The 21,681-nt window shown below is 37.6% G+C and overlaps 2 protein-coding genes across 7 annotated transcripts in view; both read left to right on the top strand.

The window, feature by feature from the left end:
- Positions 1–31: 31 nt before the first annotated feature.
- On the top strand, positions 32–4,548 carry wdr54 (WD repeat domain 54). Its single transcript, XM_084414952.1, has 9 exons — positions 32–812; positions 985–1,047; positions 1,125–1,191; positions 1,330–1,386; positions 1,513–1,640; positions 1,766–1,866; positions 2,575–2,737; positions 2,949–3,023; positions 3,640–4,548. The coding sequence occupies exons 1-9, from the start codon at positions 579–581 to the stop codon at positions 3,769–3,771; spliced, it is 1,020 nt and encodes a 339-aa protein (XP_084271078.1). The 5' UTR covers positions 32–578; the 3' UTR covers positions 3,772–4,548.
- A 14,454-nt stretch (positions 4,549–19,002) lies between these two features.
- rhobtb4 (Rho related BTB domain containing 4) overlaps positions 19,003–21,681 on the top strand; it is a 56,700-nt gene continuing 54,021 nt past the window's right edge. Inside the window, exons 1-3 of one of the 6 annotated variants that reach the window (XM_084414658.1) lie at positions 19,003–19,107; positions 19,499–19,620; positions 19,708–19,793. The gene's annotated coding sequence lies outside the window, so the exon portion shown is untranslated. Of the gene's footprint in view, positions 19,108–19,248; positions 19,388–19,490; positions 19,625–19,704; positions 19,794–21,681 lie in introns of those variants that run through there. The other 5 variants (XM_084414656.1, XM_084414659.1, XM_084414657.1 and 2 more) reach the window with 5 other exon arrangements.

Here is a 21,681-nt window from a genome sequence, read left to right as displayed (position 1 = left end):
TGCACCGCAGATAATTGTGACGTTCTACACAGGTACACATGTCTGCTCCGTCACTATGGCTGCAAGAGACGCGAGATGGTGATGAGACCTTGCTTGAATACAATTAGACAAAAAATATCCATTATACCTCTTCTCCGACGTTGACTGGTCTAATAAGATGCGAAACTGCATATGTTCTTTCCATATTAGGCGCCATTCTATCAACTAGTTGCACTGAAACGAAGAGGATTAACAGGAGAACCCAGTTGCCTTCATTCAGGCTTGGCTGTAACGTTAATTACCGTTATTTATGTCTCACGCGCGATTACATGGTAAATTATAATGTCTGGGATTAATTAAATGTCAGTGTGTTGTTACTGGAAAATAAGCAGTATTTTATACTTTACATCTTGCCGCGTTGAACCAGGCTGGACATAAGTTACCTCTAAAATCCGATTTAGTGTTTTGTTTGAACAGCACCGCCCTAATTCTCTAGTCTAAAGAAACTCTCAGGATTTACAATTGCCCATTTTGTTTGGAACTGATTTCCAAGTCCTGCTTCGCATTTCGGAAATAACATCCCTAATTACTCTTCAAAAATGGCGAAAATGTACCACAAAGAGAAAAGCATTCCGATAAAGAGCAGCGCGTCCGCGCTCTACAACAACCTGAGCGTCCTGCGCATCGCGCCGCGCTGCCTCACCTATTTCACGGTGGTCCACGCCAACGTGGTAAACATGGTCAGTGCGTCCTGGGACGGCCTGAACTATTCCCACCGACAGCTGCAATCTAAAGAGGGCAACGTGACCACCAGCTCCTCACTCATCATGCAGGTAAGAGGATTTGAGTCCTACTAAACACTGTTGATTATCTTGTTTTAGTGCAGTTTTGTTTGAATGCTGTCACTATTTTAACACCCTAAATTGGTAGGCTGATAGTATTTGTACTTTTCATTGTTTTAACATTTAACCCTAGATCATAATTAACTCTTGATTTGTCTTACAGGCAGCCTGGTGTGTCCTGCCCTCAAGAGATCTTCTAGTTCTCACTTCTCAGAAAGGAATTCAGGTGGGTCAAGTGTTATGCCATGCTCTTTACATGCACGGGAAACGTGACTTAAACTAGGGCCTATGTTTATTCATCAGATGTATGAATCAGATGGATCGATTATGGTCTATTGGCATGCCCTGGACACACCAGAGACCCCCACAGGTTAGTGCACACCTCTGCCTCCGTAAATAACGCAAACGTGTATTCATTTTCACCTAATTTGAAGAAAGAACTGTGTGAAATTGGTTGTGATTAACTGCGTACCTAATAAAACTGACATTATCTGTTGTAATTTCCCAGCTAAGGCAGTGTTTGCCCGAGGGATTGCAGCGGTGCGGGAAAAATACATTTGTGTAGGTAAGTAGCTTCATCTGTCAGCAGTGGATATATAGTAAATATCTGTCTGTTCTAAGCAAGCCATTTATGTGTTTCCTTAGTGTGTGTACTAAAAGTGCCCCTTTCCATTCCTCACACTTTTTTCAGGGGTCTCATCTGGCTCAGTGCTGGTGTTTGACGTTCCCAGTAAAGGCAGTAACATCACCCTGTCTGAGGTTTTGGAGGAACACAAAGAGGCCATTACAGACATGGCCTCTGAGTGCTCAGGAAGTCTGGTATTAACTTCTAATAACTTTAATTTGTAAACCATTTCATTTGTTTTATTTGTCATGTTTGGTTCAGTTGATTTAAATTACTGGTGGCTCAAATGTTTTAATATTAAATTGGCCTCTTTTTTCAGGAGGGCATTGCTGATTTAGTAAGCGCTGATGACTCTGGTCTCCTCTGTGTGTGGAAATCAGGAGAGGATTTTCAACTGCTCAACAAGATCCCTGGTTTTGAGTATGTTAGGAAGTAACACTCACTACAAGAGACTATGGGTTTCATTCATGACATTGAGTGTATTCTATATAATTTGAACGTAAAGTGGTCCTTCCCAAAAATTCTCCTACGGATTTGGAAACACTTTGTAAACCTGAGATTTGATAGTCAAACAAGTGAATTCTAATAATTTATAAATAGGGAGCATGCACGGCATGGCATGCACGCTTATTTGTAATTAGCATACTTCCCGCCCATGAATTACGACAATATGTGAATTATGTGTACAAGAATCCTGTGGGATCTTTTGGACTCCCTTCTTAGGTTTGGCACCAGTATATTGCATAGATGCAAGATAATAATTGGCCATATTTTTAACAAAACATGTGTTAAGCTTGCTGACAAATGCTGGTGCTCCGAATAATCGTGTTCTATAATAAAAACTCACTGATTTTTGTTTATCAGTGAAATTTATAGTTACATGTAATTAATTGGATAATTAATTAACTTTGTGATTATATATTGTTATGGTAAGTGTTATCAAAATGCAGTGTCAGTTTGCCTAAAAATACATAAAACGCACCGCTTCATAAATCCGAAAATTTACATCAGAACGACTTTACAAACGGTTTACACAAAAATGTATTCTGCCTGTGTTTCATGAAGTATACCAATACATCATTATAGTACATATACAGTATTATTCAAATGTGTATCTTCTTCTCTCAGCACAAGTTGTTCTTCAGTAAAACTCTGGAAGGGCACAGTCATTGCCGGCTATGGGACAGGACAGATCCGTCTGTATGAGGCGGTCACGGGTATACTGCATGCAGAGGTCAATGCTCATGCACGCTGGATCTACACACTGGACATTGCCCCATTCACTGGCCTGGTGAGAAAAGATGTATATAGTCTGTGTGTTTTACAATTAATGTATGGATCAGTACATATGTGCACTTTGAGTCTAGTAATCGTATTATTTAAATACATTTTGAGCACAAAATAGGCTTAATTAAATGAAGTTTTTCAGATTCAGATCATGTATTCTTAATATGGTAAACTCTCATATACTGATATTGTTTTCCTTTGTTTAATGAAAAAAGCTGCTCTCTGCTGCAGAAGACTCTTGGGTTAGAGTGTGGCATCTGAGCTTGACCCCAGAGACTAACAGTGTAGAGGTAAAACCCTTCACAGACATACACTGCATTTCAAATTTTGGCGTCAGTTTTTTTTTCTTTTTTTTCAGCAAGATGCATTTAATTGATCAAAAGTTACAGTAAATGCATTTATAATGTTAATATTATTTCTATTTCAAATAAATGCTGTTCTTTTGATCTTTCTATTCTTCAAAGAATCTTGAAAAGAATAATGGTTTCCACAAAAATATTAAGCAGCACAACTGTTTTCAACATTGATAATAATAATAAGTGTTTCTTGAGCAGTAAATCAGCATATTCGAATTATTTCTGAAGGATCATGTGACACTGAAGACTGGAGTAATGACTGTTAAAAATATAAAAATAGAACACAGTTATTTTAAATTGTTATTATACTTCACAATATTACTGTTTTACTGTATTTTTGATTAAATAAATGCAGCCTTGGTGAGCAAAGAGACTTTCAAAAACATGAAAAAAAAAATCTTAACAAACAGATTTTGTACGGTAGTGTACATGTTACATTAAATGAAACCATTTGACTTGATATTTTGTTCTGGAGTATTCAGTGTTGCAAAGCACTTTATGTGTGTTCAGCTGATTTCAGATAGACTCTGCATTTCTCTGCCCTTTCTAGATCGAGCACATGTACAATGAGTGTGTGACTGACACGCAGATCTGTGGAGCCAAGTTCTGTGATGGGGACGGCTACGCATTTGCAGTGACCGGCTATGACTTGAGTGAGATCATTCGCTACACGCAAGCCTAATCAGCATTACATCATGCTAGGTCATGTCTTGACAAAATATTTGTGAATAAATTGGTGTGCAATTCATGATAGGCAGTGTCAGGGGGCAGAGAATGTTTTCTTAAAACCAAAAGACACTACCTGAAATTGCCTAAACAGCCCCACTTGAACACCAGGAGGCTGTGTTAAGTATGTCTACATGACTGACAGTTGTAATGCATACAAAAATACACTTTTTGTGTATAAATACAAAATACACAAAAGTGTACTTTTCTGATATTGAGGTAAAATGCATAACAAGAGAACATATAGATTGCCTTAGAATCTGGGTAGAGAAGTATTAATGTAAACAAATGTTAGAAGAGGTAGTTCTGTTGTTTTTTTGCTCCTTATATAATTTGTTTAGTAAATATATTTACTAAAGTGTTACTGAAAAATGTATTTTACCTCAATGGAAAATTTGAGGTCTGCAATTGAATCAAATGGAATGTAATCATATTTGTGATTCACAACACAGAAATGATGGAAATATATTTTATTTAATGTGTAATATTATAAAAATTGCAGAGGCTATTTTTTTCCAAAGGGAATTATAATGTTCTTTATATTTGTCTAATAGCCTTTGAAATAATCACATTGTACCTAGATAGTTATTTCAACTTGACGTAAAAGCAAATATTTTATATTTTGTGTCGTTGTCTTAGTTTTTATTATTCTCTGTTTCATTGTAAGCAATTGTCAGTGACAGTTCAGCAAACTATAAAAAAATAAAGAAATAGGTTTCACTCATTGACGGTGGCTTTTATTGCAATTAGAAATGTGTACCAGTAGATGGCAATAGAGCTTATATCTTTAATGTTTTTTGAACATTTGAGATCAGTATTAAAACATATATAAAGACGTATCATAGAACATATCCAGCATAAATTAGGGTAAGAGTCCTGTGTGCAATGGTTTAATTGTCTCCAGTGTCATCTCTGTGAACTCGTACATTTTTGATCAACTTCAACACATTTTATGTTTTTGTAGTTTTCTAACAAGAGATTTTTTTTATTTAAGCAGCATTTTTTTAATCCTTGACTAATATATTCATCACTGTTAAATTCAGTCCCTTATTTGCGTCTCTCTGTTTGCCTTTAAAAGACGAAGAGGAAGACTTTGATTGTCCTTCATGCACCTGCCATGAGGCCATGATGAGTCGTTATGACACTAATGTTTTGTTGTCATTACATCATTCATCTGTGTAGGTTGTAAAAGCAGAACACCAGAGGAATGCGCATTATCACGCCAAGCTATTTTATCAGTAATCTGTTGAAATGTTTTATGCTCATTTGACTGTATTTCCACCATAATATTTGTGCCCGTACTGTTCGTCTGTTGTTCCCTCATGTATTATCCACACATGACCTCCCTTGCCAGCTTGTTATTGATAAAACACCCCATGCTCTCTTATGCAAGACTTTTAACTTTGTCCTATGGATGACACTGTGTGTGCCCTATATCTGTTATTAAGAGAGAGTGAATATCAATGACACATATAGGGACAGACCTAATAGACTGAGAAAAGAGCGCTGACCATCATATTTGATGGTGGACGGAGAGGAAGAGAGTCCAGGGAGTGTCGATGAGACCTCCATTAGCTGTGGGTTTAATGGAATTATGTAACGCTGCCGTGCGGCATTGGAGCACAGTGAGATGTGTTTAAGGTCATTGTGTTTAGTGGGATCTGTGGTAATAAACACTATGGCTGGTTTACAGGCTGTGTGAAATTCAATAGTGCTTTCCAGACACATCAGATCTGTGGCCTCCAGGGGGTCGCAGTGTTTTCATATGGGAACCGCCAGTCTGCATGGCACAATGCAATTCCAGTGGAAAAAACCTAGATGCTCATTTTTTACACTTAGGTGGATTTATTGCACTTAAGTGGAAGTAAGAAAGATTATATTCTGTGCTTTCTATGCATGTGATGTGACAAGTCTTCAACTATGGGCACTCTTATGTCCAAGGGATTGATTTTTAATGATACAATTTAAGTTTTCTTTTTGACCTTTCAGATGTCTTTATGTATAGATTTACATTGTACACTTGATCCAGACCCAGAAAAATCATCACAAGAATGTTTGCAGTGCATCATTTCCACTCAAGCTGTAATATTGTCAAAAGTATGTTATTGTAACATGTATGTTCTGTTTTGGTTAAGTTTTCACTATTTCTGTTCTTGTTTGCCTGTGTTCATTGTTCACTTTGCTTGTCAAGTTTCCATGGTTGTTAATTAGTTCCACGCACCTGTTTCTGTTCAGATGATTACAACTACTTGTGTATTTAAGCCCTTAGTTCTCCACAGTGTTTTGTCTTGCGTTAATGACGCAAGTTTGCGTCATGTTTGTTTAGTGATTATTATTCCTGTTCTTGTATTCTCCTGAGTGTCGGTTAATTACAGTATATATTGAATTCTCTTTCATAGTGTTTACTGACCAGCAAAACATGGCAATATTGTGTACAGTATTATATTTTGAAACTGACACATAAAAATTAGCTATGACTTTTAGCTTTAGATTTAGGAGTCAGCTAGTTTATCAACAAAATGTTTAAATGTCATTTCTATAACACAATACATCAATGTGCTGGAAATGACAGTTAGGATTGTACAGTTAGGAAAATAAAATGTTAAAAACTTAAAATGTTTTAAGAATGTTATAAAGTCAGTATGGAAATGAAAATGTATGTATTTTCTAAATGCATGTTATTGATCTTATTGTGAACGATTGTCAGTGTTATTTTAGTATAATTTAGACACTATTATAGTTTTATTAAAATTATATTTTAATTTCTATTTGGTTTTTAGTAATTTAGTTTGTTTTTAAAAAATTTGTCTACTGTAAAAAAAAAGTTGCGACCTTAAATTTTTAACTTGGATGTTTAAAGGGATGCCCTTTTCACAAGATGTAAAATAAGTCTCTGATGTCCCCAGAGTGTGTATGTGAAGTTTTAGCTCAAAATTCCCTACAGATATTCTTATATAGCATGTTAAAATTGTCACTTTTTGAGGGTGAGCAAAAAATGCACCGTTTTTGTGTGTGTCCCTTTAAATGCAAATGAGCTGCTGCTCTCAGCACAGGGGGCGGAGCTTCAAAAGCTCATGTCCTTTTACCTCACACAGACATGCAATGGAAATGTCAGTGTTTATGTTCAAACTGGAGTCAGACAATGATGGAGAGGCTCAAGAAGAAGTGACAACATGTAGAATGCAACAGGACGTTTCTGAACGGTTAGTTGATGAATTTATGTAGCTTATGTGTAGTTATCTTCTAGTCATTGATTAGCATATTCTGTCATGATAATCTATCAATCTTGTTCCCAGGGGCGGGGTTTATGTAAATTATAGGGTTAGTGATGTCACTAACCCGGGAGGAAGCTTGTGTAGTCCCTACCAGCCATTTGCTGTCCTTAAAGGTGCTATAAGCGATCTCTGTTGGCGTAACCCTTTTGTTGATGTTTGAATTATTATCAAACAAAACGGAGGCTAGCTAGACCCTCCCTCCTCCTCATCCGCGCACTTACCCCCGAACCCCACCCCCACATCATTCTTGTCGGTTATTGGCTGGAACAGTTTGTTATGTTTCGTGGTGCGGGTCGCTCAGTTTGTTGCTCAGTTTGTTTTTGCTACAGTTTGTGGAGCGTGGGCTGTCTGCAGAGACCGTGTCTTTTTACAGTGTGTTCAGGGGACAGGCAGCTAGCGGATAGTGAGGAGATGTTTGCGGTATGTGAAAAAAAAATGTTTTAGCCTAAAAAAACGCGTGAGATCGCTTATAGCACCTTTAATAAACGATTTCTTTAAAAGCAAATATCTTCCTTTGCTTTGAACTTTGAGCGTTGTAACTTTGCAGATGTTGTTTATACTCGAACAGCAACATTACACACTAACTAAAGTTAGAAAAGTGAAATCATAATCAACCACCCCTTTAAGTCTTACTTGGATGTTTAAAGTGATACTCCACTTTAAAATTAAAATTCTGTCATCATATACTCACCCTCATGTTGTTTCAAACCTTTATGAATTTCTTTCTTCTGCTGAACAGAAAGGAAGATATTTAGAAGAATATCAGTAACCAGACAGTTTCTGGTCTCATTGACTTCCATAGTATATTTTTTTCCTACTATGGAAGTCAATGAGACCAGAAACTGTCTGGTTACTGATATTCTTCTAAATATCTTCCTTTCTGTTCAGCAGAAGAAAGAAATTCATAAAGGTTTGAAACAACATGAGGGTGAGTATATGATGACAGAATTTTCATTTTAAAGTGGAGTATCACTTTAAGTCTTAAATGACATAAAACTGACTTAAAAAATGAGTTGAATCTTGTATAACTTAAATTGCTTATTTTGACGAGGTCAAGAAATGTAAAAAAGTTGTCATAACTTATTTTTTACAGGATTCATTTTATTTAAGTTTCAAGTTAAACTAAATGGAAATGAAAAATGTTGCCTATAGGCAACTAGCTGAAATAAAACAATTTTAACTTTATATTGATATGTATATAATATATAATATTTATATTGATTCATACTGATTAATATTTTAATTTTGTGTTTGATTTGATTTCAGTTAACTTTTAATTCATTTCAAGTAACAATTTTTTTAAGTGGTTTTTAGGACCTTTTCATTTTTAATCAAAATGTCATACCTTGATCTTCTGTAATGTATGCAGTACTTCTCCAATCATTTAGTCTGCTTAAACCCTGTCCTTTCTTACAACTGACAGCAAGCTCACTTTCAGATCTGCCTCCATTCAATCATCAACCGATTGATGGAAGCAAGTCCTTACTTTTCTTTTTCTTTTTCTTTAATCCGTTTCACTTGGATGTGCCTAACAATACAGAAGAAAATATCTGTTGCTACTTCAGTTTCATCTTGACTTAAAATGTGTTTTATATTTTCTAAAATCCCAGAGGGAAGTGCCCATGCATTAGTTGAAGAAACACTCATAAATGAGGGCCTGTTGCACTCTTTTTCAACTTGACAGCTACACATGGACACATCGTTTTATCTTTAATTAGCCCTTGGGATTTAAATAAACATGCATTAGTTGTTAGCTGGCTTCCGTACTTGATATTAGCCAAACGAGAGGCTCATTAGTCTGAATGGAATATGTTTTAATACAAGATGGTACATGTTTATTCATGTAAATGAGATGGAGAGAGGGTTTTGAGGACAGTACAGACGCAAGTGACTACAATCATAATACTCTGCAGACGCATGTCTTTTTATTCATGAAGAAGAGATTGAACTGGCTTTGAATTGTGGAGAATAATCTGTCCATATAAAACATGACAGTTTATTCACTTTCTGTCCTGCCTGTTTGTCATCATATTTTTAGCAGTAGCTGAACCCAGTGACCAGGCTTTAATGTTCAGCAAACAAAAGCCGCTGGACGAATCCCATTAACGTGAATGATTAATTTGGAGATGTCTGGGTGGAACACGCAGCACTCGCTCTCCCTTCCAAAACTTTCCAAAACCTATCGGCCTTAGCGCAAAGCCTGCTGGGAAAGCACTGCCTCACAGGGATTGACAAAGTAATTCCTCACCAGTCTGGAGCTGAGGAGAAAACAGACGCAAGGAGGAAATTGGGGAAAAGTGTCTCCTGAAAATAGTTCATATAAATAGACTGGAATCAGCAGGAGGGGGAAGGGGGATCAGACACACAGACAAATGCCGGATGAGAGAGAATGACTGGATAGAAAGTGGAGTGAGAAAGAGGTTATGATTCATCTGGTCATCTGGAGATTGAGACGTTTGCACACTCCACCCGCTCCAACAGCTGCCTCCGTCTCTTCTGCTGGGGTGCTGTGTGTGAGAAAAGAAAACAGAGAGAATGAGCTGTTTTAAAGATATGTCCTACCTTTGGAGCACTGCACAAAAACAAAAAGCATCTTAGTCATGCAGTTTCATGGTCACACCTCGAATCTGACTTTCATTTATCAAGTAGGCCTATTTCATTTATGAATCAGACAGACAGTGCCGAAGCTGGTTATGATCACTGGTCAGTCAGGTCTTAAAACCTGTGCTTGAAATAAAACAATCAAATCAATGAAATAGGACTGGAAAATATTCTCAGCATTGTCACAAACGTCAACCAAGACACGTAGCGAGAATAACTGACGATCAGAAACATGTCATGTGAATTCCTCATGAATTTGTCAGTAACTGTCATTACCTGTGGATGTAATTTCAGGAAATTCAAACAACTTCCAAAATGAGCCGTCCAGGCAGTGACCTCAAAAAGTATTGGAACACCTTTGGTAATTCCCTTCTGATGAATTTAATTCCATTATGCAAAATGTCAAACCAAGTAGCATCTGCTATTTCTATTCATTTATTTATCTTTAGCCAATGTGATTTTTGCACAGGTATATTAGAGTAACCACTTGTAGCAGTGGTTTTCATCAAAGAGCATACAGAATTCAATTCTGTATGTATTCTGGAATCACAAAATGAATCATGATTCATGAGTACCTTTGCCCATATAATCTTTAAGCTAATAAGGTCAAGTTTATTTGGCCTGCTGTCCGCAGTGGAAGGGCTTCAACTCAAGCTTAGATATACTCCCCAGTGGGACTGCTAATGCTTGGGTGATGAGTATATGGTAGCAAAATGCCTAAATCATGTTGGTGGAGTTGGGGAGGTAGAGGGATGCCAAAACAGCTGATGCCAGATCAAGATGAGCGGCTGCTTATGTGCTCTGGCAGTTGATTGAAAGATTAGATGGGTTCATTCCTCCCGAAATTACGTAGTGAACTTCACTTAATTAATTTAATACATTAACACTCACAGTTTCTGTTCATTAAAAAGGTTTGAAAACAAGTAACATTGTCATAATTACAGTAGAAATGCCAGAGGAAATTTCTTAGTCATAATGGGGTGACTTTGTTGGACAATAGGAGTAAAAAAGGTTAAGACCCAGACTTAAGAGGAGGATTACAAATCTCAGTGGAGATCCCTGGAAATAGAAATATAAAGAAAGATTATAATAACTCCTCATTTTGCCTTTCATTATAATTTAATTAAATACAGACACACAGTCAGTATCTTACCTGAGAAATCAGTGCAGAGAGTGAATATTCTACAATTATAAACCTCACCTCTTTCCCATTGTTGCTAATATTAATTGGCTGGCTCAAGAAACATCCAAGTGTTTTACTGTTAAATAAACATGCAAGCTGTAGTGAAATGGTAGCGTTGCCAGGCATAGATATTAAAATAAAAATATTCCAATGTCTATGTTTAATCTGGTCATCCTTAAGCGTAGCTAGAGACAAGCATGGAACAATGCCTGCCGGTTTCTCAAAGCTTCATTAAAAGTGGTAATTGTGTATAAAGATCAAAGTGTTCATTGTCATCGGGGTGAATTTGCACCTCAATTATCAGACACGGACATCCTGAGGCAGGTGTAATCAAGCACAGCAGGATAGGGCACAAGGGCGTGAGTTTGGCACAGAGAAGTGAACAGACAGCCCGGAGGCTTGTCACTAGCAGGCAGGCATCAGAGATCAACACGTTAGCAGGGGCAGAGCACTTGACGGTGGAGTGCTGTGTGTTTGAGTGCTGGGGTTGTGTTGGGGGGACTCGACCGTGACCTCACACTTTGGCCCTGAAATGTGAGATAACACTCCAGTAGCATGTGTAAGTGTGTTTGTGTGTGTGTGAGAGAGAGAGAGAGAGAGTTAAAATATGATCTAGGAGGCTATATAGACATGTATATGTGCGTGTGAAATATCATTCAAACTGTTTCACAATAAAGTTTGGAAACTGGTTCTAACATTTTTTTGAAAAATCAGTTGGTTGTTCAGCTGATGAAACATCTTTCCAAAAGACTTTCTGTAGACATTAACCTTTATAAAACCGTTTTGAAAGGTAGAAAATTGCATGTAATCTAGGACCTGTACAGCACATGCCATTATAAAGACTGTTAGTCTATATCTTCACAGCCTCATTTTCATGCTAGTATTATTTTTATCTACCCTGACTAAAGTCTATAGTCAGGGTTTCCTGGCGTGCTTCTCAATACTAAGGCTGCATATCTGGGCTGCCACATCATCGAGCTTTGTCGAAGGACGTCTCAATTTGAAGGATTTTTTGAAGACAGCAATTTGGCATCCTTCATTCAGCTTGTTTTGAAGGATGCATCCTTCAGTCACCCACAATCTTTTGCACACATTCCAATTCACAAAATGTCACTACTTAATAATGCTATACAAAACAATTATTTTGGAGATGAAGGCATTGTTCTTTTGTGTGTAAATTAATTATATAATGCTAAACCATATAATGTAAGCCACTGGGAAACCACAGACGGTTGTGTACCTGTACTGCATTAATAGAAAAAGATGTTTCATACAAAGTCATTTAAAATTATAATTTTAATAGTATTTTCGCACTAGAAACATTTATGACGTAACCATGCGCACTTATACTAGACTGCAGTAGGAGGACTGGACTAGGAAGGACACAGCCTCACTAGGAGGAAGCCTTCCGTTTGAGAAGCACCCATGTACTACTATTCGGTGATGCCACGAGACCGCTAATTATACCCACTGATTGTGCAATAATCCAATTATTAAACCAACGAGCCGACTCTTTTCAGTGAGCCAGAAATGTACAGCGGGACATAGCAGTCCGAATTACTCGTGTGTCAGTCGAAAACATGCAGCTCAACTAGTCTGATTTCCAAAGGAATCATTCGAATGAGTCGGTTCTTTAATTAATCAAACAAACTGTTGACAACTAATAGGTACTGACTGGTTGTTATGACATCTACCCAGCAAGCAATAGCCGTCATTTCACCATCTAGGTTAACTATAGACCCGGCTATGAGTAACCCACTTCTAGCCAAAATAACTTGGTTACATGTCGTTTTTGCCAAAATAACTTGCGAGATGTATGATATTCCATCATGTAAGCAAAGTAAACAGTGATTAGGTGTTCGGTTTCATTTATTCACTCATTTCATTTCTTTGTTATCTAACTGATGACTAGTCTATTCTTGGGCTACGGTCTAGATGTCTTACATTTTCAATGACAGCCCAAATTTTGCCTTCTGGCCTGTGTTTGGATGGCTATTAGACGTCTTTTAAACGCAAAATTGCCTGCTGGGTAAACTGGGTAAAATGCCTGCTATGTATGTTGTCTTAAGTATTTTATACACATTACTGAATGAAATATGTTACCACATTGTTTGTTTAATATTGTAATGGTTAAGGTTCTATTGGATTGAATTTAATCAATACATTCTTTATTAGAATTCTTCCCATACCTATTCACAATTTCAGTTCAAACAACAAAGACAAAGTATGTTCTCAGGCTTGAATGCACTCCACCCTTTTGAACTTAATGTTTTAGTTAGATATTTAGTTAGATAGCCGCTTCATGATTATGTCAACTAATAATGTTTGCAGAGCAGCAAGGTCTTTCCAGGGAGTTCCTGGTATGTTTTTCACAGAGTGGTGAGATCTGGTTTCATGTGTCAAGTTTTAAAGTCAATATATTTTGATCTGCATCACATGGGGAACTGGTGACTTCATGGAGCAGTTACATGTAGTCATCCATAACAGACTTCAATGACAAGTCAAATTTCTGAATTATCCAAAAAGCAGCGCTAGTATTTGTTGAATCAGGAACAGGACTTTGACATAGCAGTGTATGCAATATTTTCCTGTCTCAATATTGCATGCAAAGATTGTTATTTTTTCTTATCAGTGTGCTTGTGCAAACATTCACTCATTGGCTAAAAATAATAGAACGTTGAAGAGATATTGCCTCAAAGGATGTAGATTTGGCCAATGTTTTAACATTAACAAATTAAAAAACAATGACGGCCCCAGTGAACTGGCTACAGGCCACAACAAAGACATATAAATTACATAATTTATATTACCATGAGCAAACATGGGAGTACTGTGGGTTATTTTCTTCTAAATGTGTGTGTGTGTGTGTGCTCCAGCTGTGCTGTCACTCAAGGAAACCCACTACACTCGTAACACACACTCGCCTTTGGCCTCTGAGAGGATCTAAATTTGCTGTGCTAAGCAGAAATTTAACCTAGTCATAATTACATGCAAACTAAAACATTAACCTGAACCCCAATCCTCTCAGCCCCCCTAAAGACTGCTTGAACTCTTTAGTCTGTTTTCCCATCCAATATACAACACAAAACACAATGTCAGAATTGATACACATGAAGTCAGATTTAAATTTGAGGCACATTACCAGTCAGTGTTCTCTATTCCCGACATCACTGTCACAAGATCCTAGAGGCCGTGACATCGGCATGCCCTGTAAATAGAACACATATACAGGGAATTCTCCTCTTGACTGGGTTTATATAGGAGACTGGGTTGATGGACTGTGTGGCCTCCAGATGGGCACTCAGTCCTGGACAGCGTGATCAGAGGTGAACAAAAGCAGAAATCTAAATGGAGCAGAAAGACAAACACGCCAGCCTGTTCATTTAGTCTTTCCAGACAGTTAATGAGGATGGACAACCTGATCTCACGGGAAAACGTACAAATTCTACGAGGTGGCTAATTCGTACGAATTCATACGAATGACCTACCCCTGACCCCGCCCCTAAACCTACTCATCACGTGGGTTTAGACAAATCGTACGAAGTGAGGTCGTACGAATTAATACGAATTAGCCAACTTTTTATCATTCGTACGAATTCGTACGAATTGGTCGTGAGATAGTGTTGGGATGGACACTAAATGAAAGTGGTCAAATGAAGTGCAAATATCACAATTTAGCCTTAAAAAGTGTAAGAGGTGGGCTTCAATGGTAAACATTTGTCTTATATCATATACGGTATTCTCTGGCATATGCTGCTTACACTACAAGCAGTAGATTCTATCAGTGAACTAAAGTTTTGCAATAATCCAAAAGCCAATAGAAAAATCCTATTGGGTTTTGCGCGAACCAGGGTGATGCTAACTTCTGGGTTGGACTACTAAAAGTATAGGTAAACTCCTTTGACCCTCAAATTCCAGAGGAAGACTCTCGCCTGTGAGATTTGGAAATATGCTAATCTTGATTGGGCGTGATATGATGGTGTCAGGGCAGCGTTAGCTGTATTTTGTCCCTGTTTCCATGGCAACCCCAAAGTGCTGCTTGGAGGTGTGACGCTGCTCGAAGTGTGGCATGTGCCAAAGCCTACTGCTTATCTCTCGTTCGCTAAGTTTCTATTCATAGTGCTCAATGGTGAGCCATGCTGAGGATGGGCATGTGGTGGGTACAGTTGGGCTACGCAGCCCAGCCCAGATCAGACCGTACCATGCTGATTTTAGAGAAACGCAGGGTAGAACGCGAGGGGGGTTGGCAGAGCGCAGGTGTGTGAATGGACTGCCTGCAAAACCTCAATTCTCAGTAGTTCCGTTCAAGTCTAAGTAACACCTGCTATCTAACAGTGATGGGCTTTAGTGACACAGTTTTCCCCACATACAAATTTGTAGGATCATTTTGGAATAGGAATATTCATTTTGCTCATGAAAAAATAGATCAGTCTTCAAAAATTCACGTTTAATTCAATGTCTTTTATGAAATTTACTAGCAATTTCAGAATGAAAATTGTTTCGATGTAAATCCTACACCATTATTTTTCAGTGTGCCCTGATTTTGTATTATTATTGTAATAAATAACATCACATATTTTTTATTATTTTTAATTTAAAAAAGATATAGCTACCATGAAATGTAGAAAATATAATTATTCCTACAATTATTTATTAGCTGTCATATCCTTCAAAAGCTTTCATGCATTTACGGCTCAGTGATCTCGACTCTGTTATGCGACTGGAACCAAAAGTCAGTGAGGAGAGCTCTAACTGTCACTGAATATGTGTTTTTTTGTATTTATTTTTTGCAGAGTGGATGGGCCTGGGGACAGAATCTATGTAAATAACAGCTTTTGTGGGTGATTGTTCAAGCTCAATTGGCACCTCTGTAATGGGCTTTTGTAAAGTGGATCAGTGAGGAGAATGGCACGGCTCTATGCCACAGAAAACAAGCCATTGTGGGCTCTGCCTGTTCAGAGCCAGGGACACAGAGAGTTGCTGAGAGAAATTGATCTGGCCGGGCTTAACCCCTAGTCTTTCATGTGTCTATGGCTTTGGCCAGAATTGGCTTTGTTAGAATCAGCCTACGCAAGGTCTTTCCGACCCAATGATCAGCACTTTACCCCCCTGGGAGAAGGGAGAGAGGCAGTGGACTGCACTGAAGCCACCTTTATTCCCCATTGTGCCCATGCACGGGTACATCAATAGTGTTGGGTAGAAGCCTGAGGAAAAAAAAAAAAAAACTGCTGGGAAAGACACTTTGGAATAAAAACCCAGGGGAATCAACAACAGCTTGTTGTTGTAGGCTGCCTATACACAGACAACACCCAATACAAACTATTTTACCAGTTTAATGAGTAGATTGAACAGTGTTTCCATTGCTATTTATGATATATTGATTTAGAAAGCACTAAAAGTGTCATTTGATTTTGTGGAACCCATGAGTCGGTGCAATACTTAATTATTTCTAGATAATAAGATGAAGACAGATTTCTCAAATGCTCCAGGGACACTTCATATTTTAACTGAGAGGGACGAGTCTGGACACATCCTACTATGGCCTACTTCAGACGGCACTTTGTGGAACACAGTGGCAAGTATGAGGGAGCTTTTTTTTCTGGGAACAGATCCCAGGATGTCTGAAAACCCTAGTGAAATCGCCAATTGCCACAAGGTTAAATAAACTGGGTCATTTAGTTTGTACAGCGACTGGTATTTTAAATAACCCCACCTGAAAATACCTCCTGATCTATATAGGTTTGTATAACTCAAACTATGCTCTTAAAAACAACGGTTCCAACAGGGGGTTTTCACAGCGATGCCATAGAAAAACCATTTTTGGTTCCCTAAAGACCAGTGCTTAAAAGAAACATTATAAAAATCCCCCCCCAAAAAAACTTTTGTGGAATGGAAAGGTTGGACGTCAGTGTTTCTTCTAGCACTGATACCATTAAAGAGCCTTTATTTTTAAGTAGTGGGTGAAAATATCCTTAATTTCACATTTGGAAAATGTACACTGATTACCAAACTTTTCATAAATATATTGATTAATGGTGTCATTGAACATATATGTACTCCAAACAGCTGAAGTAGACAGTATTTTAGAGCTAAGCTACTGTTTATAAATAATTAAATTAAAACCAATATACAGCCCTATATGATAGCATAACAATCTGAGACATAACAGATCATACATCAAAAATATTTGGTACAAAATTTTTGTGGTATACAAAAAAGCTGTAACATAGACCTGTTTTAAAAATTAGGGTTAAAAACATTAAAGGCATAGTTTACCCAAAAATGAAAATTCTGTCATAATTTACTCACCCTCATGTTGTTCCTCTATGTCTTTCTTTATTCTGGATCATTCACCATACAATGGAAGTCAATGGAAATTAAAGCGGTTTGAAATTCTTCAGAATACCTTAAGAAATAAAGTCATACAGATCTGGAAAGACATGAGGGTAAATTTGATGGTGGAATTTACATTTTTGGGTGAACTGTCCCTTTAAGGGAAGTTCTAGGATCCATGGCAGTTTGCAAATGGCAAATAACTGTCCTAACTGATAATACACAAATCTTACTGTTGAATAAGCTGATATGTTTCTGCCACCCTGTTCATCTGTCATTCGGGTTCAGCAAAACCAGTGTGTGACATAATTATTCAGAAAAACTCAAAGGATGTTACTTAAGAAGAAGAAGGAATATCAGGTCACTTCTCAGAAAGTTCTAAGATCAATGAACAGTAAACAGCATCACCTACTGATTCTCATTCATTATAGAACAGTGTACTGTTTTGCAAACAGAAGGGAAAATCTTGCTTTGTCAGTGCCATGACATAGAAAAAAACAAACATTTTGTGACTTTCTGAGCTGTTATTAGCATGATTTTTTTATTTCATTTTAACATCTTTAAAGAACCTTTAAGTACAGATTAAGGAATTATGGCTTTTTTAGATTTTTGATGAGAATACTTTGTGTCTGTATTTCCCAATTAAAATTTTAGGTTCACCTTTTTATTTCATTTATTCCACAGTTTAAGATTTTGTATTGTAGATTTTGATAGTGTTCATTCAAGTTTAGTTTTTGCTTAAGAATGGATCAGTCTCCGGTTCATGTGGGAGTAAAATGTCATGTGTTCGCTGAAAGTTGCTGTAATGTTCTAGAATAACAAACCCTGAATGTGCCGCAGGTGTGTTTGTAATGAGATGGAGCTGCATGCGTGTCACTGATGTAGGCCATATGTGAAGCGTCCTGACATGCAGGTCCAGCAGAGCCATCCACACAGACGTGAACCTACGGCACAGTTTAATGCTTTAATGCTCAGTGCTCACCCTGTGGGTCTGTGCTATGTCAGTACTGTTTTGTAAAATTCAACTTTTTGTAAAAGATAACAAGGACACAAAAGTATTGCTCATAAATATCCCTGTCATTTCGCACAAAAGCATGTTGTGTAGTCTCTATTTTCTGTAAAAATCTGATTTGTTGCACAATGATTTCCTTATACTAATAGAACATCGGCATCTCCTTTGCTTATGGATAGGAGGCATTGTGACTAGTCAGCAGACTAAATTGGGAAGTGTGGCAATCCATTGTAATACTTTCTGTGTATGACATTAAGTTAAACCATCAATATTCAAGAAGAAACCCACCACTAAAATTAAATAAATTTAGAGTTCGAGTGAAATAAAATCCTTTGCAATGTTTTGTTTACCCTCTTTTTCATATTTTGATCATAACAATTATATTTATATTTTAAATATTTACATTCCTTTTATTTATTTTGTTCTTGTACTGAAAATATTTACCTTCATGCATTCCTTGAGAGGAAGTCAATGATTATATGAAAATAAATTCATTGACAGTAACGTTTACCTTAGTATTATTAATAGCATTTACTTAATCACTAGAACGTGAACCCAAATTAGCTTTTAGCTAAATATAACAATTGACATCTATGTTTAGCACACGTCCCATTCCATCACTTGCACGATTTCAGCCTTTGAGTGGCGACACAACACGCGCCGTAGACTGTCCACGCGCTCTAGCGCGAGCTGTAGGCAGAAGCTCTCGCGCTCCACTTTATGAATGGATGGGAGTGGCCCTGTAGTGTCAGCGTCCGTGTCGTCACGCTGTTAATAGGCGCTGGCGTTCGTCAGTGGACTTCACAGGACAGCAAGTGGACAACATATGACAGCAGCCAGAGCGAGACATAGGGGCATTAGGGGCAAAAGGCGACTGGAGGCGATACGGTGAGCGCGCGACTGTGACAGAGGGGCAGTTCACACATGTTACAGGGTGGGAGGATGGGATAGGGTAGACAAAGGAATAGCAGGCACGTAGTTTAATTGGCCGCTCGTAGACTAGGCTACTTGGACACGTTTACGGACTGAATAATAAAAAGTTTCATTCCTTGTTATCACGCTGATGGCCTCTCACACGATTCACTTCGACTTTTTGATTCGCGGGATTCATTTTTACTCCAAAACCACCTGAGAGTGCTGCTTTTTCCCCGTCATTTTTTGTGTTTGTGTGAGTGTGTGTGTGTTTATGGTATACTTTGGTATGACTGGATATCCCGAAATGCATTCCTACAGAGTTGTGGCAAAGTAGAGATATAATTGTACGAATCTCTTTTCAAAGGCGTGACAGAATCAAAAGGGCGAGACAGAAAAAACTCGCATCAGCACCACGCGAGCACACTTCGTCTGTCTGTCTGGGAGAGACTCCGAACCGAAGAGCCTTCGTTACAGGATCTCAGAACTGTTGGTCTGCATTTACTGTCCCTCCCAAGAGTTTTGGGGCTGTTCCAGCTCAATGACTAACTCCCTTTTCTTTTATCTTGGAAGAAGGACACCAAACTGTATGGTTTAGTAGAAGGCAGTGAGCACTTTACTGACGCGCGTACCCGAAAGATTCACGAGGCGAAATCACAAAGGTAAGTACGGTTTTTATTTTTGTTACAAACACAACACTTTTTAGTTTGATATGACATTTAGCTTAGTGTTTTGTCGCCTGTAGGCTACTGTTTAGTGTGATCCACATTTTTTAGCCCAAATGTGCATTATTTTGCAGGACAGATTTTTTTTCTCAGATTTTAAAATGTAATTTCATCTTGTCGTGATTGATGCCAATATGAAGATGACAACTGACAAGACTCTCATTAGTTCGCTTTGAAACATTGCAGCCTATTATAATTGTTCTAAAATTAACTTAAATTGTTGCCTTAAATTTTCAAACGAAAAATCAAAGTGGTGCCAACAAGTGACAACCTGCAGTGGTGTTCATAGCACTTTTTCAACCACTTGAAACAACGATAAAGAAAACTGAGTTGAATTCCGAAAACACAGAAAAATGTTATTGACAAATTATGACAAGTTAATGATCGGAAGCAAAGAACCTGTAAATATAACGATGAAATCCCTTTTACAGTGTTAAAAACACGACTATAAGTGAACTAGACCTACATTTGTTAATGATTGTTGAATTTTGATACATTGTTGAATTTTTTTATTTTATTATATATATATTTTAATGATTTCTTCGCGAGTTTACCGTGAGGTTGTTAATCTGAGGTTGTTATACTAGGGTTGTGTCTTAAAACTGCTCAGATGACTGACCATTTCCCCTAGGCGCGTTCTGGTCAAAAACCATTGCAATGAATGCTGCTAAATAGGCAGCGCAATAAGTTTTGAGATACAGCCAGAGCTTTGTAAACAGACACCAGGTCTGTGAGTCACTCCTGTAATATGGGTTCAGGATTCAAATCCTCAAGACCTAAGGGGTCCCTAATATTCAAGGGGGTAAGTGGGTCATGACATAGTGACAGCCCAACTATATCTAATTTAGATCGTTTAACAATCTGTTGAACATTATAAAGTAGTTCATGTTTTTTAAATCAAAGTTAATGTAAAAAGTCCATGAGTTAGATAAGAGTCCGGCTATAGAAGCCATTGGCACTGTAAAGGTTGAAAACTCCTCAGCTAGAGGAACACGTAATGGACATTCACAATTACAGAAATCTCAGTCCTTCTCTTCCGAATGGATGTACGTGGCACTTTTATATTTATATTACTTCCACATTTCTCCACATAGATTTGGAAGATTTCGCACAGCTGAGTAAACACTGACTGTCCGGTCATAATCCACACCGCATCCTCACTGCTGTATTAATAATGAACGCATGATAATAACTAATAATGATATTTATTGTGGGAAACATTCATTAAATATATTAACATTTCAAATGATACAAGAGCAGCTACAGAAGGAAATTCTATGTCATTGCACTTTGATTTGTGAATTAATAACTTGTTATGCTACTATGCATATCTAAGATTGAGTTAATGTAAATATTTAAAGTTAACTTGCCATGGCAAATATTTAAGCTCAGATTCATATCTGTAGGTTTGAGGCTGATCATGTTGTTTGGACAATACAAACTTGACACACATTGGAAACAGTAACTACATGATTACTGGCAGTTAAAGACCGTTAAGGGTACAATTGCATATTTTTCCAACCGTTTGTTATCTGTCATGGAACTAAAACCATTGTTGTTTGGGTGAGGCAGATTGTGGAATATGTTACCGCCCTTTCTTTCTTTCTTTCTTTCTTTCTTTCTTTCTTTCTTTCTTTCTTTCTTTCTTTCTTTCTTTCTTTCTTTCTTTCTTTCTTTCTTTCTTTCTTTCTTTCTTTTCTTTCTTTCTTTCTTTCTTTATCTACTTCATCTCCAAGAGATTGTTGTTGGTGACTTGAGCTTTCCAGCAAGCTTGCACTCCAAACATTCCAGGCCTCTCGAGCACCGAGGAGCTGGCCAGCTCCAC

Source organism: Rutilus rutilus (assembly GCF_951802725.1).
Source record: "Rutilus rutilus genome assembly, chromosome: 7".
NCBI classification, from domain to species: Eukaryota; Metazoa; Chordata; class Actinopteri; order Cypriniformes; family Leuciscidae; genus Rutilus; species Rutilus rutilus.
This window is presented reverse-complemented; position numbering and strand designations above follow the sequence as displayed.

Excerpts from the sequence above, each read along its gene's own strand:
- wdr54 (XM_084414952.1), top strand. The coding sequence starts at position 579 with ATGGCGAAAATGTACCACAAAGAGAAAAGCATTCCGATAAAGAGCAGC. Across the intron at positions 1,641-1,765 it reads CTGAGTGCTCAGGAAGTCTG|GAGGGCATTGCTGATTTAGT; the intron begins GTATTAACTTCT and ends CTCTTTTTTCAG. Across the intron at positions 3,024-3,639 it reads CAGAGACTAACAGTGTAGAG|ATCGAGCACATGTACAATGA; the intron begins GTAAAACCCTTC and ends TGCCCTTTCTAG.